Source organism: Gouania willdenowi, chromosome 10 (assembly GCF_900634775.1).
Source record: "Gouania willdenowi chromosome 10, fGouWil2.1, whole genome shotgun sequence".
Classification (NCBI taxonomy): domain Eukaryota; kingdom Metazoa; phylum Chordata; class Actinopteri; order Blenniiformes; family Gobiesocidae; genus Gouania; species Gouania willdenowi.
In genome coordinates, this window is record NC_041053.1 from 16,680,674 (window position 1) to 16,697,934 (window position 17,261).

General features: G+C 38.1%; 1 protein-coding gene and 3 pseudogenes across 1 annotated transcript; all 4 read right to left on the reverse strand.

Moving 5' to 3' along the window:
• LOC114470759 (protocadherin gamma-A11-like) overlaps positions 1-1,011 on the reverse strand; it is a 3,256-nt pseudogene extending 2,245 nt beyond the window's left edge.
• Positions 1,012-1,416: 405 nt separating this feature from the next.
• On the reverse strand, positions 1,417-5,119 carry LOC114470760 (protocadherin alpha-8-like; annotated as a pseudogene).
• Positions 5,120-6,886: 1,767 nt separating this feature from the next.
• On the reverse strand, positions 6,887-10,507 carry LOC114470761 (protocadherin alpha-3-like; annotated as a pseudogene).
• A 1,175-nt stretch (positions 10,508-11,682) lies between these two features.
• LOC114470762 (protocadherin alpha-8-like) lies at positions 11,683-14,193 on the reverse strand. Its single transcript, XM_028459095.1, has one exon. It carries the CDS (start codon positions 14,056-14,058, stop codon positions 11,683-11,685), a length of 2,376 nt encoding a protein of 791 aa, XP_028314896.1. The 5' UTR covers positions 14,059-14,193.
• Between the last annotated feature and the right edge of the window lie 3,068 nt (positions 14,194-17,261).

Genomic DNA, 17,261 nt, shown 5'->3' on the forward strand with positions numbered 1-17,261 from the left:
TGACCACCAAAAAAATACTCAATTTCCCCATTAGAGCCCTGATCTGGGTCAATAGCTACAACAGTAATTACTCTAGTGTCTGTTTTGATATTTTCAGGTATTGTTACTGAATATATTTCTTGGTTAAAGGTTGGGTTATTATCATTGGAATCGAGGACTAATACTGTAATATTCAGAGTCCCTGATTTTGGAGGGTTCCACCATCTACTGCTGTCAGTGTCAGCGTGTGTTTATTCTGCTTCTCACGATCTAAGGATTTCTGTAAAACTAAAAACGGCATTTTGTCTTCTCCTCCTTCTCGAATTTGAATCGAGAAAAAAATCATTTGCATTTAATTTATATGCACGCACCGTGTTGGCGTTAACATCCGGGTCGTGTGCAGCTGGCAACTGGAAACGCTTGCCTGCTGGAGTTGACTCGTAAATTTCCAATAAATAATCCTTCTCTTTAAAATTTGGATGATTATCATTTACATCAATAATTTCCACTCCAACGTAGTGTATTTCCATTGGGTTTTCTACCACAATCTTTAGGGTCGTCAAGCATGGATTTATGTGCTCACATATTCTCTCCCTGTCTATGTTTTTACCTACATATAAGACACCATTGTTCTGACTGACTTCAAACTGAGCATCCTTTGCACCAGAGACGATACGAAAGCGACGTTCCAGCAGTGAGCTGGTGTCCAGTCCCAGATCTTTAGCAACATTTCCAACGACAGATCCTACTTTCACTTCCTCTGCAATGGTATATTTAATCTGAGCTGAACCCTCCTTCACACAGATGAGAATCAGAAAAACACCGAAGGCAACCCACCAGTTCAGTCCGCCCCGTCTTTGTCCTCCTTTATCCATCATTTTCCTTCAAATTTCGTTACTGATGCTTCCATTCATAAATCCTTTCACTGAGCAAAGAAGAGCGATCCACAAAACGTGCAGTTTAAGGTAAATCCCACATTTTAGACGTATCTTTGATTAAATATAACGGCAGTGCTGTGGATGCTGCGTCTTCCTCTCTCTGAACGGAACTAAAACACTTTGAAAAAGCAGGATGAACGAACGCGTTACCACAGCATTTTAATCCAATATGACACTGACACCTAGTGGACTACACACTATATTGTTCATAAATCAATAATGGGCAGATTCTTAATGTCCAGGTTTGTTTTGTTTTTTTAAATTTTATTATCAAAATCATTACTAGGCTACCAGTCATCCAAAATACAATTTGTAATGTTTTAATTATGTCTAAAATTTGATGGATGTAAATTTTAAAACCAAAATAAATGCAAACAAAAATGAAATACAAACTTGTTCAATTGTTTTTACTCATACTGTACAACGTTTGATTTTATTGTGATCATAATTTAAAGCCATTGTCCTCAAAATATGTGCCATTTTACTTGGAAAAGTATTCTCAAGTGATCTGTAACAAAAAAAAAAAAAAAAAAGTTTACCTTTACTAAATCATCTGTCAACATATATTCACATAATAAACAACATTTAATTTAGAATTTCTACAAAGCCAGATCGAAGAAGCTTTTTTGTGTTGTAACCACACAAAAAACGGATAGAAAATAATCCATCGGAAGCAGTAATTATAAAAATGATAATAACAATAATAATTATTATTATTATGATCATCATCAATACTATATAATCAAATTTGAAAAATAATAGCAATTATAATGGCTTGGATATATAAAGTGTTTTTTTTTTTTCAGTGAGACTCAAAGCGCATTACAGAAACTATTTTTCATTCACACCAGTAATTCACATCAGTCATACCAGTGGTGGTAAGCTACATTGCAGCCACTGCTGCCCTGGGCTATACTGACAAAAGTGTGGTTGCTAATTCTCGCCTACAGCCCCTCTGACCACCACCAACATTCATGCACAATTCATACATGGCAATGTGGGTAAAGTGCCTTGCCTAAGGAAACAATAACAAAAACTGATATAGAGCGGGATTCGAACCACAAACCTTTAGTTTATTGGAAGTCTCTATACCACTGCTCCACAACTAGTTGTTTGGTTACGCATGTTTGGGTCATTTTGTGTTATGTTTACACATAAACATGCTCAGTTTTCTTTTCAAATATATGCAAAAAGGTTGTGACCAAACTTTCCAACTCAAAAAAAAAAAAAACTGTTTCAGGACCATGGACAGCGGTATATTCTACTTTGGGGAGGGGTAACTTTCTCTGAGAAGGTCCCTGAATCAGCCTCCACACAAACAGTAATATTCTCTGTTGGGTATTAAGGTATTTGCTCTGGTCTGTGGTATTTAGTTTCATTATCTACACTACAGCTTTTGGAAGAAATAATAAAACATCTGGCTGTAAAGTTAAAAAAAAAAAAAAAGGCTTCAAGTGCTGCCTTGTTGACTACAGCTGCAACTCTACAACATGTTCTGTTATCTATTCAATAGACTAAAAGCATAAAACTAATTTACATGACAACAAGAATAATAGATATATTCAAATTAATTACAAATTTCCCCTTAACCACAGATAATTATTTCTTTTAACTCTAGAAAATATTTCAGTGTTCTTGCGACAAGTCTCACAAAGACAAAAACTTTCCCCATTTTATAGTCTCCATTTAAACACAGTAACCACAAAAGTTTCATGCAGCAAGAAACACCAATCTGGCAAAGAAAAAATAAAAACTTATTGCACTTTCTTGATTTGATGAGCTTTGAAAAATTGTATTTATGAACAAAAGCGCTTGCGTAATATATAAACTTGAGATGACTACTTACCTCCTCAGATGTTCTCCTCCTATCAGGTAGAACCAGTGTGTTAGCATGACTTCCAGGGACTATAGTAGATCCAATACTCATCCTGGGTCCAACCAACATGTAGCGTTTATCTCCTGATCTGTACTGGATGCTGTGACACAGTGTCCCATCATAGTTTGGCTCCTGCAGATATTTAGAAGTATAGTCTGTGGATTTGGAGCACTGCATTGCAATCAGCACGATGATGCTGATGACAAAAAGCAGTGAAACTGCTCCCAGAGTGATCATCAGGTAAAAAGTCACATCACTGTCTTCATCATCTTTAGCTGCACTTTGAACATCAGAGGCTGCAAAAGCCTCTTTGGGCTCCACCACTTTGACCATCACAGTAGCTGTTGCTGACAGTGACACGTTGCCATTGTCTTTGACCAGTATGAGCAGTTTGTGCTCAGCCTCGTCTGTCTCTGTGAATGAGCGAAGTGTTCTGATCTGTCCTGTATAGCGGTCCAAACCAAACAGACTGTGGTCACTCACTTCCTGCAGTGAGAAGAGCAGCCAGCCGTTATATCCTATATCAGCGTCATAGGCTCGGACTTTGGTCACCAAGTGTCCTGCGTGAACATTGCGGGGAATCTCTTCTACACCTTCAGCAGAGCCGTTGGAGCTGACTGGATACAGGATGACTGGAGCGTTGTCGTTCTGATCCAGAATGAACACGTGGACTGTGACGTTGCTGCTCAGTGACGGAGTTCCAGAATCTGTGGCAACAACTTGGAACTGGAACGTTTTCACAGCCTCAAAGTCAAAACTCTTCAGAGCTGAGATTTCTCCATTTTCTGGGTTAATATTTAGAAATGAAGTAAATTTTGGCTGATTGTTTTGCTCTCTAATGATATGATAGGTCAGAGCTGAGTTCTCATTTAAGTCTTTGTCAGAGGCAGAAACAGAAAATATTGAGTTTCCCACCATGTTATTTTCAAAGAGGTAAAGTCTAATGGGATTTTGTAAAAACTCTGGTTTATTATCATTAACATCAGACACTTCAATACTCAGAGTTCTAAGGTTGGACATAGGTGGGTCACCACCGTCTGTAGCTTTAATTGTAATATCATAGTGTGGACACTGACTCTCTGTCTAAATGTTGTTTTAATACTATGGAGTACATGTTATCTTGAATTGACGGTTTTTAAATCAAACGGTACATTATCTGAAATGGTGCATATCACTTTACCATTCAGACCAGAATCTTTGTCTGTTATACTAATTAAAGAACTACAGTACCATCTTTGAATTCTCTGGTATTGTGTTTGACAGAGACGTAACTTCAATTTCAGGTTTATTGTCATTTAGTCTAATATCTTTATGATCACCCTACAGTCAGTGCTCATTGGAAGCTGTCCTTTGTCATTAGCCTGCACGTCTAGTTTATATACATCAGCTTTTTCATAGTCAATTTCTCCTTTTACTCTGATTTCACCTGTTTCTTTATCCAAGCTAAATAAATCTTGAAGTGCAGAGTCTAATTCACTGCCAATACATATTCAATCTCTCCATTTGGGCCTTGGTCTAAATCTATTGCTTTCACAGTGATTACATTTGCTTCCTTTTTGACATTTTCCGGTATTGTTACTGAATATACTTCTTGGCTAAACGTGGGATGGTTGTCATTTGAATCTAGGACTAATACTGTAATATTAAGAGTCCCTGATTTTGGTGGATTTCCACCATCTACTGCTGTCAGGATCAGAGAGTGTTCATCATGCTTCTCCCTATCTAAGGATTTTTGTAAAACTAAGAACGGTATTTTATCCTCTCCCCTGTCTCTGATTTGGATGCTAAAATATTCATTGTGATTTAGTCTATAAACACGCACAGCATTTAGTAGAACATCTGCATCCCGAGCAGTTGGCAGCTGGAAACGTTTACCTGGCAACGTGGACTCGGCAATTTCAAAAATCCTCTCTTTTTCTTGGAAACTGGGTGAATGGTCGTTTATGTCGGTGATTTCAACTCCAACGTAATGTATTTCCACAGGGTTCTCTGCCACTATTTTCAGGTTTCTCAAACACGGGGAAACGCTTCCACAGAGCTTCTCCCGGTCGATCTTTTCATTCACGTATAACACGCCTTTGTTCAGATTCACCTTAAAATGAGCGTCATCTGTTCCAGAAACCAAACGAAACTGTCGTTCTCCCAACGAGGTTATATCCAGGCCCAGATCTTTGGCTATATTTCCGATGACGGATCCGACTTTTACTTCCTCTGGGATGATGTACTTGATCTGAGCTGAAATCCGCTTTACGCAGCTGAGCGTCACAAAAAGACTGAAAGCCACCCGCCAGGACAACATCCTCCGTCTCTGTCCTCCAGATTCCATCGTTAACAAAAAAAAAAAAAAAAGGTTTACAACAGATCATCAAATAAAAGAAGCATTTAAAGGACGTAACGATGCATGGAAATATCTACCACCTTTTCCTTGCGCTAAAAAACGCAACCCTTCTTTCCGTCTCTCCTTTGTCGACTGGAACAAAACCACTAAGGAAGGGGCGGGTATGATGGCTACTTACATTACTGATAAGAGACTGACACCTCGCGGACTAGATACACAACTGAAGGGTATATATTTCCAATTTCTTGTTCGTAAGAAACAGTGTACAGTATATACAATATTGTGTCAGTTTTGTGTTTGCATTTTTTTTTAAAAAAAGCTTTAGGATTCAGGATGTGACCTCAAGTTTCAAAGTAAAAGATTATAAAATATCACTATGTTGAGGGGAAAAAATGGATATGTATAACCAATTATTATTATTATTATTTTAAATCCCTCCTTTCCATCCCTTGAGGCATCTTGAATAGATGAATGTGGAAATATTACTATATTAACATTGGACATATTAACACCATTTCAACATTTAGAAGGTTTTGCACAGAGATGAGGACCCAAAAGCAGGGGTCAGACACACAGAACTGTGATAAATGCAGCCTTGTAACCATATAGTTATAAACTCAGATTACATGTCTCTGATTGGACCAAAGTGCCAGTTGGACTTCACTAAAGCATTCACTTGGACTCTTGTTGATATTTTCTTAGATTCCAAATATATTATTGAAAATAAATCAAATGGTGGGTAATTGTCCTATAAAGACTGAACTGTGCCAACTTCTCTCCTTACTTTTGACAGACTTTTCCTGCAACAATTTTTACTTCCTTTGTGCGACTCCAGTGCAGTTGAACATATTAAATAAGTGGAGGTGGTTTACTGTAAATTTTTGTAGTTCCATAATCAAAACATTATTGATATTGAATATCTATATATTTTAGATGTTGAGTGGAACAAGAATATGTTTATTAACTTTGTCACTCTGTACACAACACAAGTGTAACTCCAGTTGCCATAAAGCAACAGTTGATCGCGCAAAGATGGGTTTTTTTATGTTGAAAAATACATAAAAAATAATTTCCTTTTTCCCCCAGAAGTCTAAAATGCATGCATTCGTATAGAGAATAAAAAACCACACAAACACAACACAAACTGAAATGAAATCAAATCAGACGAAACAAGCACACTCTTTCTCATCTTACCAACACTTTGATTCGTCTGTATGAGACATACATATATCTATTAGTGGTGGGACAAAACTCTAAGTGCAAGATACAATACAACACATGATATTGGGTTCACGAGATTGATAGAAAATTTGGAAGAGTTTTGAAGACTGTATAAGCATTTTAAGTTTAAAACTGAAATTAAAAAAAAGACTATTCAACAAAATAATAAATAAGACTTTTCCTTTTTAAAATGCCAAACTGACAATTCATGCCAGTCTGAAACTAAAAACACTGCTGATATATGGTCATCATTGCTATGGCATCCCTTTAAAACCACAGACTGTTCATAGTATAAGCCAACTTTAGATCCAATGCCATAAAAGGCCCAGCACACAGGCACCAACATTAACATGCATATCATTTATATGCTATATACTGTATATAGCTGTCCGTTATCACATTAAGAAGTTATTCTTTTATTAACACCGATAGTCATTTTAACAAGCTTTAATCCAAATGTTCTTTTTTTAGGCATCCTAATTTGAGGTTAGTTTGTACCGTTGCGGGCTTGGTACCACCTTAAATGATGATGCATTATGGGAAGTTGAGGCCTAACGTGTGGGAGGTGTAGTTGTTGTTCCCTCGCTCTCTCTTTGTGTGATGCAAAGTGAGGTGGGCGACCGTGGCTCAGCGGTAGAGTGGGTCGTCCAATAACCGACTCTAGCCAAGTCATTGTCGTTCTGTCCTTGGGCAAGGCACTTTACCCACATTGCCTCGTATGAATGTGGTGTAGTGGTCAGAGGGCCAATGGAGCACTATGGCAGCCTCGCCTCTGTCAGTCTGTCAGCTGTGGCTACAATAGTTGCTTACCACCACCATGTGCGGAGTGAAAAAATAATGCACATCAATGTTAAGCGCTTTGAGTGTCTAAATAAAATCCAATGCATTATTATTATCATTATCATGACCGCCGTTTATGAGCGTGTTAATCACATTGATAATGAACGATACCACATAAAACTTAATAGGTTAAACATAACCAACCCGTATAATGCACCTTTTGTATTTATCAAGTTAGCCATAATGAAGGACAAAATTCCAGATAGTACCAGGACATATTCAACTACTTCAATGACTTCAAATCATCCTGTTGTAGTTTGGCTCACACCTCCGGGATATAGTTTAGCACTGACCTATAGTAGGGCTACAAATGACTTATTTCATTCAACTTTATATTTCCAAAGAGAAAAAGGTTATAGATACAGTATCTGCTTCCTTGTAAATAATGATAATAAGTTGGTTTTGTATAGCAATTTTCAAAGAAAACTGAAAGACGCTTTGCAGTAAGCAGTAAGAGTGGAAAGAATACTGTTTTCATTTTAAAGTAGCGTGCACTTTCAACAAATACTGAACCTTTGTTAGCAAAATGCATTTGCTGGAACAGAGTTACTTATATGTTCTATTCATATTGCCACAACACAATGAACAGAAATTCAGCAACAACAGAAAAATTGCAATTAACCCAGAAAAATAATGTGATTTTAATAGTTTGAAAGGACCATTATATACACACCAACTAGTATCGGTAAGGGAATAACATTTAAAAACACTCACTACGTTTCGAAAGCACATACAAATTCTCCAAAAACACTGATGTCACCATAAGAAACAAACACATTAAAGCAGAAAGCTAACAAACCACTGCTTAAACAATTAGCCTCCCAGTGTGTGAGTCGAAAAATGTCAACAATTAAAAATGTAAATATAACAGTTCTCTGGAATTACAAGGTGTGCTTACCTCCTCAGATGTTCTCCTCCTATCAGGTAGAACCAGTGTGTTAGCATGACTTCCAGGGACTATAGTAGATCCAATACTCATCCTGGGTCCAACCAACATGTAGCGTTTATCTCCTGATCTGTACTGGATGCTGTGACACAGTGTCCCATCATAGTTTGGCTCCTGCAGATATTTAGAAGTATAGTCTGTGGATTTGGAGCACTGCATTGCAATCAGCACGATGATGCTGATGACAAAAAGCAGTGAAACTGCTCCCAGAGTGATCATCAGGTAAAAAGTCACATCACTGTCTTCATCATCTTTAGCTGCACTTTGAACATCAGAGGCTGCAAAAGCCTCTTTGGGCTCCACCACTTTGACCATCACAGTAGCTGTTGCTGACAGTGACACGTTGCCATTGTCTTTGACCAGTATGAGCAGTTTGTGCTCAGCCTCGTCTGTCTCTGTGAATGAGCGAAGTGTTCTGATCTGTCCTGTATAGCGGTCCAAACCAAACAGACTGTGGTCACTCACTTCCTGCAGTGAGAAGAGCAGCCAGCCGTTATATCCTATATCAGCGTCATAGGCTCGGACTTTGGTCACCAAGTGTCCTGCGTGGACATTGCGGGAAATCTCCTGCACACCTTCAGCAGAGCCGTTGGAGCTGACTGGATACAGGATGACTGGAGCGTTGTCGTTCTGATCCAGAATGAACACGTGGACTGTGACGTTGCTGCTCAGTGACGGAGTTCCAGAATCTGTGGCAACAACTTGGAACTGGAACGTTTTCACAGCCTCAAAGTCAAAACTCTTCAGAGCTGAGATTTCTCCATTATCAGAGTTTATGTTTAGGAATGATGTCATATCCCCCCTTCACCCCATCACCTCTCAAAAGGTGATAATTTATCACTGAATTCTCATTCAAATCTTCATCAGCCGCACTAACAGAAAATATTGCAGCCCCTGGGGTATTATTTTCTGTTAAGTAAAGTTCTTGCGGATTTTGACTAAAACTTGGTTTGTTGTCATTTACATCTGACACCTGAACACTTAAAGTTTTCACAGACTGAAGTTGAGGCTCACCACAGTCTGTGGCTGTAATAATGAGGTCATAGTGAGACAGGGTTTCTCGGTCTAAAAGCCCCTTTGTTATGAGAGAGTACATATTTTCCTCTATTGACGGCCTCAAATCAAACGGAACATGATCTGATACTTTACATATAACTTTCCCGTTAACACCAGAATCTCTGTCTGTAACACTGATGAGGGCAATAATGGTGCCAGGTTTTGTGTTCTCTGGGATTTTATTGGACAGTGAGGTCGCTTCAATTTCTGGTTTATTATCATTCACATCTTTTATTTTTATTATGACTCTACTCTCAGTCATTGTTGGTGGCTGTCCTTTATCTGAGACCTTTATATCTAATTTGTAAATCTCTGTTTCCTCAAAATCCACACTGCCTTTTACTGTGATTTCACCAGTCACTCGGTCCAAATCAAAAATATCATGCACCTTTTTCCTCTGCGTTTTCCCAAAAGAATATTCTATCTCACTATTCATCCCTTCATCTAAATCTGTAGCGTTTATTTGTAGAACAAGAGTTCCTATTGGAGCATTTTCATCTAAAGATACTGTATATACATCCTTACTGAACATGGGTCGATTATCATTTACATCCAGTACTGTTATATTTAAATGAAGGGTACCAGATTTAGGCGGACTTCCACCATCAGCAGCTGTTAACACTAAACAATGCTCAGCCTTTTTCTCTCTGTCTAATGGCTTTTTCAAAACTAAAAATGGTATTTTATCCTCCTCGCTATCTCTAATCTCAATGTCAAATATATCATTTGTGTTTAATTTGTATGTTTTAACAGACTGGACACCAAAGTCTGGGTCTCTGGCAGCATGCACTTGGAAACGAGTACCTGGAGGAGTATTTTCTGCTATTTCCAGTCGCTGCGCGCTTTCTGGAAAAGCAGGAGAATGGTCGTTCACATCACTAATTTCTACCCCTACGTGGTGTATTTCCAGCGGGTTCTCCACCACAATTTTCAGGTTTATCAAACATACTTTGGTACCGTCACAGAGCTCTTCACGGTCGATATTTGTGCCAACAGACAGCAGCCCGTTGTTCTGGTTTAACTGGAAAAGAGCGTGATTTGGACCAGGAACGATGCGTAATCTGCGGCTTGTCAGCGTATTAACGTCCATTCCTAAATCCTTTGCCACGTTTCCAACAGGGGATCCTACTTGCACTTCTTCAGGGACAGTATATCTCAGCTGAGCACAAATCCGTTCCACATTGCACACCAACAGAATCCCGACAATCCAGCAGTGGACCCGGCATCGCCTTTGTCCTCGTCCTCCCATTTTAAACCTGGAAAAAAAATCCTTCTTCCGACACATCCACTGTAATCCAGTGCCTTACTCTATCAAAAACAATGCCCGATTCCCTAAAAATATGTTTTCTTTTTATCAATCTATATTGAATGCTCCGTGTTGCGTTTCAACACAATTCTGCTACAATACACGACGTTAACACAATCCATTCAGTGACGATGTGAAGATGGGATGGGCTTTTTCCATGAAGAGCGTCATAATCATTCCCTAGTTCACACTGACGCGAAGTGGACACGGGCATACAGTACATCAACACCCAGAACGCGTTTTATTTATCAACCTATTCACTTCATATACCTTAAAAACATCGATCCGTAACAGTTGTAAACAATATTATTAAAAATGAATGAATGTTACAACTTGATCACTGTTTATAGCCGAAATATTTTTATATATATTATAGCTCACTTTCCTCACGTTTAGCTCGTTTTACTTTTATTTGAGACAAATTCATGAAAAACAGCATTATGTGTGTGTGTGTGTTAAAAAAATGTGTAAACATGAAAAATAAATCAAAATCTAAATGTAAATGTTAAATCTAAATGTAAATGTTAAGTCGAAATGTAAAAGTTAAGTTAAATATTAAATGTAAATTGAAATGTTAAATCGTTTACCAAGTGTAAAGCTAAATGTTTAGAAATTATGCACACTCCACGCACCCAAACACTCACTGAGCGGCCCTCGGTGGTGATCTTGTGATCGACAGGCGCTGACTTGCCCACTTTGTATAATTTCTAAACATTTAGCTTTACACGTGGCCACCAGTTTAACGTTTAGATTTACATTTAACATTTAGATTTAGATTAAACATGTAGAAATACATTTAACATTTAGAAATACATTTAACATTTAGAAATACATTTAACATTTAGAAATACATTTAACATTTAGAAATACATTTCATATTTATATTTAAATTTTACATTTAGATTTATTTTTCATGTGTGCACTTTTTTTGTTTTTTTTTAACAACAATAGAAAACATGCTTTTTTACATGAATTTCTGTCTCAAATGAAAGAAAAATTACCTAAATGTGATGAAAGTGAGATAATGTTCAAAATAAGTCAGCTACGAAAAAGTGACAGTTTTATACATACAGCATTTTTGCAAGAGATCAGCACCACGGACAGCACACAGTGGGAAAAAAGGTGTGGAGCAAAACACAATATTTTAAAACGCACCATTAAAAAAAGCAGAATATTCTGAAATCAGCATCTTACCTCCTCAGATGTTCTCCTCCTATCAGGTAGAACCAGTGTGTTAGCATGACTTCCAGGGACTATAGTAGATCCAATACTCATCCTGGGTCCAACCAACATGTAGCGTTTATCTCCTGATCTGTACTGGATGCTGTGACACAGTGTCCCATCATAGTTTGGCTCCTGCAGATATTTAGAAGTATAGTCTGTGGATTTGGAGCACTGCATTGCAATCAGCACGATGATGCTGATGACAAAAAGCAGTGAAACTGCTCCCAGAGTGATCATCAGGTAAAAAGTCACATCACTGTCTTCATCATCCTTAGCTGCACTTTGAACATCAGAGGCTGCAAAAGCCTCTTTGGGCTCCACCACTTTGACCATCACAGTAGCTGTTGCTGACAGTGACACGTTGCCATTGTCTTTGACCAGTATGAGCAGTTTGTGCTCAGCCTCGTCTGTCTCTGTGAATGAGCGAAGTGTTCTGATCTGTCCTGTATAGCGGTCCAAACCAAACAGACTGTGGTCACTCACTTCCTGCAGTGAGAAGAGCAGCCAGCCGTTATATCCTATATCAGCGTCATAGGCTCGGACTTTGGTCACCAAGTGTCCTGCGTGGACATTGCGGGGAATCTCCTCAACACCTTCAGCAGAGCCGTTGGAGCTGACTGGATACAGGATGACTGGAGCGTTGTCGTTCTGATCCAGAATGAACACGTGGACTGTGACGTTGCTGCTCAGTGACGGAGTTCCAGAATCTGTGGCAACAACTTGGAACTGGAACGTTTTCACAGCCTCAAAGTCAAAACTCTTCAGAGCTGAGATTTGACCATTTGCCTGGTTTATATTCATAAAGGAAGTTATTTGGCTCTTTGAACCCTTATAATGGAGTGAATATGTTACCTCAGCATTCTCTCCTTCATCTGCATCGGTTGCGCATACAGCAAAAATTGAAAGTCCAGCAATATTATTTTCTGCGACATAGAAAATATAAGGACTGCTGGTAAACAGTGGACTGTTATCATTCACATCAAGTACATCCAAATGAATCACCTTTGAAGATGATAGAGAGGGGCTGCCTAAATCTTTGGCTGTTATCTTAATATCATACATTTGCGCTGATTCCTTATCCAGGTAGTCCTTGGTGACCAGAGAGTACGACTGTCCATCAGGGGACGGCTTTAACACAAAGGGTAAGTGACCTGGGACGCTGCAATCCACCTGTCCGTTCACACCTGAATCAAGATCAGTCACGCCCATTAAGGCCACCACAGTGCCTGGAGGTGCATCCTCCCGGAGGCGACTTGAAAGCGATGTGATTTCTATTTCGGGGTGGTTATCATTCACGTCCTCTACTTTAACGACAACATTACACAATGTGGAGAGGGAGACAGCTCCTCTGTCAGCAGCCAGCACCTTGATCTCGTACATTTGCTTTTCCTCATAATTAAGGGGTCTTTTTACAGTTATCTTTCCTGTTTTTCTGTTTATTTCAAAGATTTCTGGTGTGATTCCTCTGACTTTACTCCTGAGGGAATATTCAACCTCACCGTTTGCCCCCTCATCTGCATCCAATGCCTTCACTGTCAGTAGAAATGTCCCTATAGGGGCGTTTTCCTTTGTTGTTACAATGTATTTTGGTTTATCACACACCGGTGAGTTGTCATTTACATCTGATACAAATATAGTAATATTAATTGTTGCGTATTTGGGTGGTTTTCCTCCATCTGTGGCTGTTAACTGTAAATAGTGTGTAGCAGTGTGCTCTCTATCCAAAGGTTTCTGTAAAACCAGGAATGGCAGCTTTCCTTCTTCTCCAAATTCCTCAGTTTCTAATCGGAAATATTGGTTGTGGTTAAGCTTGTACGATTGTAATGAATTTAATCCTACATCCAAATCATTTGCACCCTCGATTTGAAATCGAGATCCAACAATGGCAGATTCCAACACCTCCAGGGTGGAGTTTTCCTCCGGGAATTTAGGTGCATTGTCGTTCACATCAATAATTTCAACTAAAATTTGATGCATTTCTAAAGGATTTTCAACAACTGCTTTATGAGTTGTGATGCACGGAACGCTTTTCCCACACAGCTCTTCTCTATCTACTCTCTGATTCACCAGCAAGGCTCCATCTCTGAGGTTTACTATGAACAGCTCCTGCTTTGTTCCCGAAACGACACGGAGATTCCTACCAGCCAGTCCGCCGTGATCCAAACCCAGGTCTCTGCCAACGTTTCCAATCACCGTTCCTGCTCGGGACTCTTCCTGAACGGAATACCGTATTTGAGCAGATATACCATTAGGCTTCAATGCAATATTCAGCAACACCAGACAAAAAGAAATCCTCGCGTCCCTCCACGTCCGTTTGAGGTGCGTTATTCCCATTGTTTGGAGAGAAATAGAAATCCTTTGAACCGTGGTTTGTAAAATCTGTGTGTAAAGACGTTTAAATGTCTTGTTAAATAAAGTAAAAACACATTTTATCTAAGAATGGTCACTCTGGAAAGAGAACTGCGTTTGCTCTCGTTTTTCTTCCAACCGCTGTGTGCACACACCACACACAGCAGATCATACAGCTGAGGTAATAGTGGAGTTAGAGCACCACCCTTTGCAAGTCCAACGACACAGCTTGATTTTTTTTTTTTTTTTTTACTTAACCTGACTTATGTAATGTTGATAGAAAATAGAGATTAAGAAAAATATTTTAGATGTCATTTGGTTGTAATTTTTTTTTTAATTTTAAATAGATAGTCAAGGTGTGGGCATCCATTCTTCAGAAGGTATAGATATAGTAAAGTGAATTTCCCCTTGAGAACTGATGCCTTAGATCAACAATAATAGAAATAAACAGCAATAATTGTAATAAATATTATTATTATTATTATTATTATTATTATTATTATTATTATTATTATTATTATTATTATTATTATTATTATTATTATAACAAGAAAAACCAGACTGTTCAATGTCGTATTATTATTGCTGTTTCTTTTTTTCTTAATGTTGATCTCATATATACATCTATCAATATAATATTATTATTATTATTATTATTGTTATTATTATTATTATTATTATTATTATTATAACAAGAAAAACCAGACTGTTCAATGTCGTATTATTATTGCTGTTTCTTTTTTCTTAATGTTGATCTCATGTATACATTTATCAATATAATAATATTATTATTATTATTATTATTATTATTATTATTATTATTATTATTATTATTATTATTATTGGTATATGTATAAATGTCAATAGAAATCGTGCCTCTAAATGTATGTTCACACCCACAGTGTATTTTTTTGTCATTGGTGAGCAGTGACATCGTCTGGACTTTGCCTGCAAGTGCCGCTGTAAAGCTCCCTCTTCAGTAATGCTCTGTTCATCTATTGCTATTTCCACCTCTCCTTTGAAGTATCTCAGACCACTTACAGCCATGTACATCATTGCAAAAATATATAGATTATTATTAGTGTATATGTAAAACATAGACACACCGCTGGTTGCAATAGAACTCCATGACCTACATAATAAAATCTCAATTCTTTGCACCCCTCCCACCTGCTACTTATCATTTCTGGATGCATGCCAGTCATTGAGTGCGCATGCTCAGGAGTTGCTGCAATATGTCATATATTCACGTCTATTGATCACTCCTATGACATTATTATTAGCTTATTTCAAAGCATCCTATTGTAATGATGAAACCTGGTGTTTAGTGAAGGTGGGGGCTGTGTTATGCAGGATCCGAAACCAGCAGACCTCAGATGCTGCACTGTGACGTTGCAGCAGCGGGTGGGAAAGGGAGGGGTCGGGGAGGTGGGGGGCGTAGAAGAGGAAGAGGAGGAAGAGGATTGGGCGCACATGACCATGTCGTCATGGTAACGCATCCTCATCAGATGGATGAAGGAGGAAGGCAAGGACGGAAAGAGGGGGAGGGATGCTGGAGCTGTGATTTCAAGCAAACACATGCAGCATGTGCTTCACCCTTCCTTCATCATCACATCCACCTCTTCTAGTAAAGACAGTATAGGGTGATTTATATGGATTATAATGTATGTAGATGAATCACTTTCAAAGGACATTATTAATTTGTGCAATGTTGTTTTATTATAAACAAAAAAAAACCCAAAAAAAAAAACAATATTTTTGGCTTTTCATGGTGCATTGAATCATGACTACAGGTCACAGAAATCTCTGTGATAGATTAATGATCCTACCTTAATTCTTCAGGATCACTGTATTCCTTTTCTTCAGAACAGCTTTGAATGGCCGCTGCAAACCCAGAAACATCCCAATAGACCTCATAGTTTATCCTAATCTTGGCAAATTATGTGCCTTTCTTTACTGTTTCTAAGCTACAGTAAGCACTAAATGCTCTCTTAGTGCCATATACTGTATAACCCAAATATATCAAGGAAACAATAAGCCTCATTCTCTTATGTTTGTAGTTATTGACAGATAAACATTACATTTCTGGGTGTGGGGTGTGTTTGGGGGGGGGGGGGGTCGGGGGGGGTGGGGGCCTGAATGAGAGTCTCGCCTCTTCTGCCCACATGACATCATGTCTCTGGGGAGATATGAAGTCATGTGGACACAGACAAAGAGAATAAAGAGAGACAGACTCATTTTTAGTCACACCCATGTTTTCAAACACTATTTATCTAATGTAGTAAAATTTAAACCCCAAAACAACTAACTCAGTGTGTTTTAAGCATGCTTATGAATTAAGTAGATATTATCAACGATGAGGAATTAAAACTAATTTCATTGTTTCCAAACCTGGATGTGTTTTCAATAATTGTCAGTGTTATTTCAGGATATTTTGTTTCTTTTTAGTTTATCTAATCAGCAATTATGATTAAAAATTGTTATGCATTTCTTTAAACTATATTTATGTAAAATAGACTCAAATAAATTTAAGCTCACACACACACTATTCCTTCATGAGCAAATTACACTGAGTTTAAAATGCTGTGACCTAAAAAGAAGAAAAGTAAACCTCAATTAGCTACATTTCACCAACGATCAAGACATTCTGTACAATATTTTATTTGAGTATCTAGGACACCATACATACTCAAAGAGCTTCACAGAAAGCAAAGTCCCACAATAGCACCACTATACAAATGCACTTACTGAATATGGTTGGCTTTGACTCACTGCAGCTTCTTGCATGTCATACAGTGGGAGTTGTGCTCACAGGTTTTACAACAAGTTAGCTGAAAGATGGCACGTAGGATTTCACAGATTAATGCAAGGCAGAACTAATACAGATGCAGCCATACAGTATAATCTGCTGTATATGTGGGATATGTTTATATTGCTGTTGGTTTTTGCACATACAATGCAACATTTTTTACAACCCAGCTGTTTTTTTTTTCAGTATTGTAAGGTAAGCATTAAACACAGTTAATAGTAAGTTGTTGTTTTTTAAGGTACATGTTACATAGTGGTAAAAGCACTTAAGCGTATAAATTGCTGAAAGCGCTTAGAAAACAAAACTGATGAGGTACAGTACAAACGGATCAAGAGTCATTATTTAACCCATACTCATTGACTTAAAGCAAGTTTCTGCT

Bases quoted from the DNA above. Each gene is read 5' to 3' on its own strand.
- LOC114470762 (XM_028459095.1), bottom strand. From the start codon at position 14,058: ATGGGAATAACGCACCTCAAACGGACGTGGAGGGACGCGAGGATTTCT.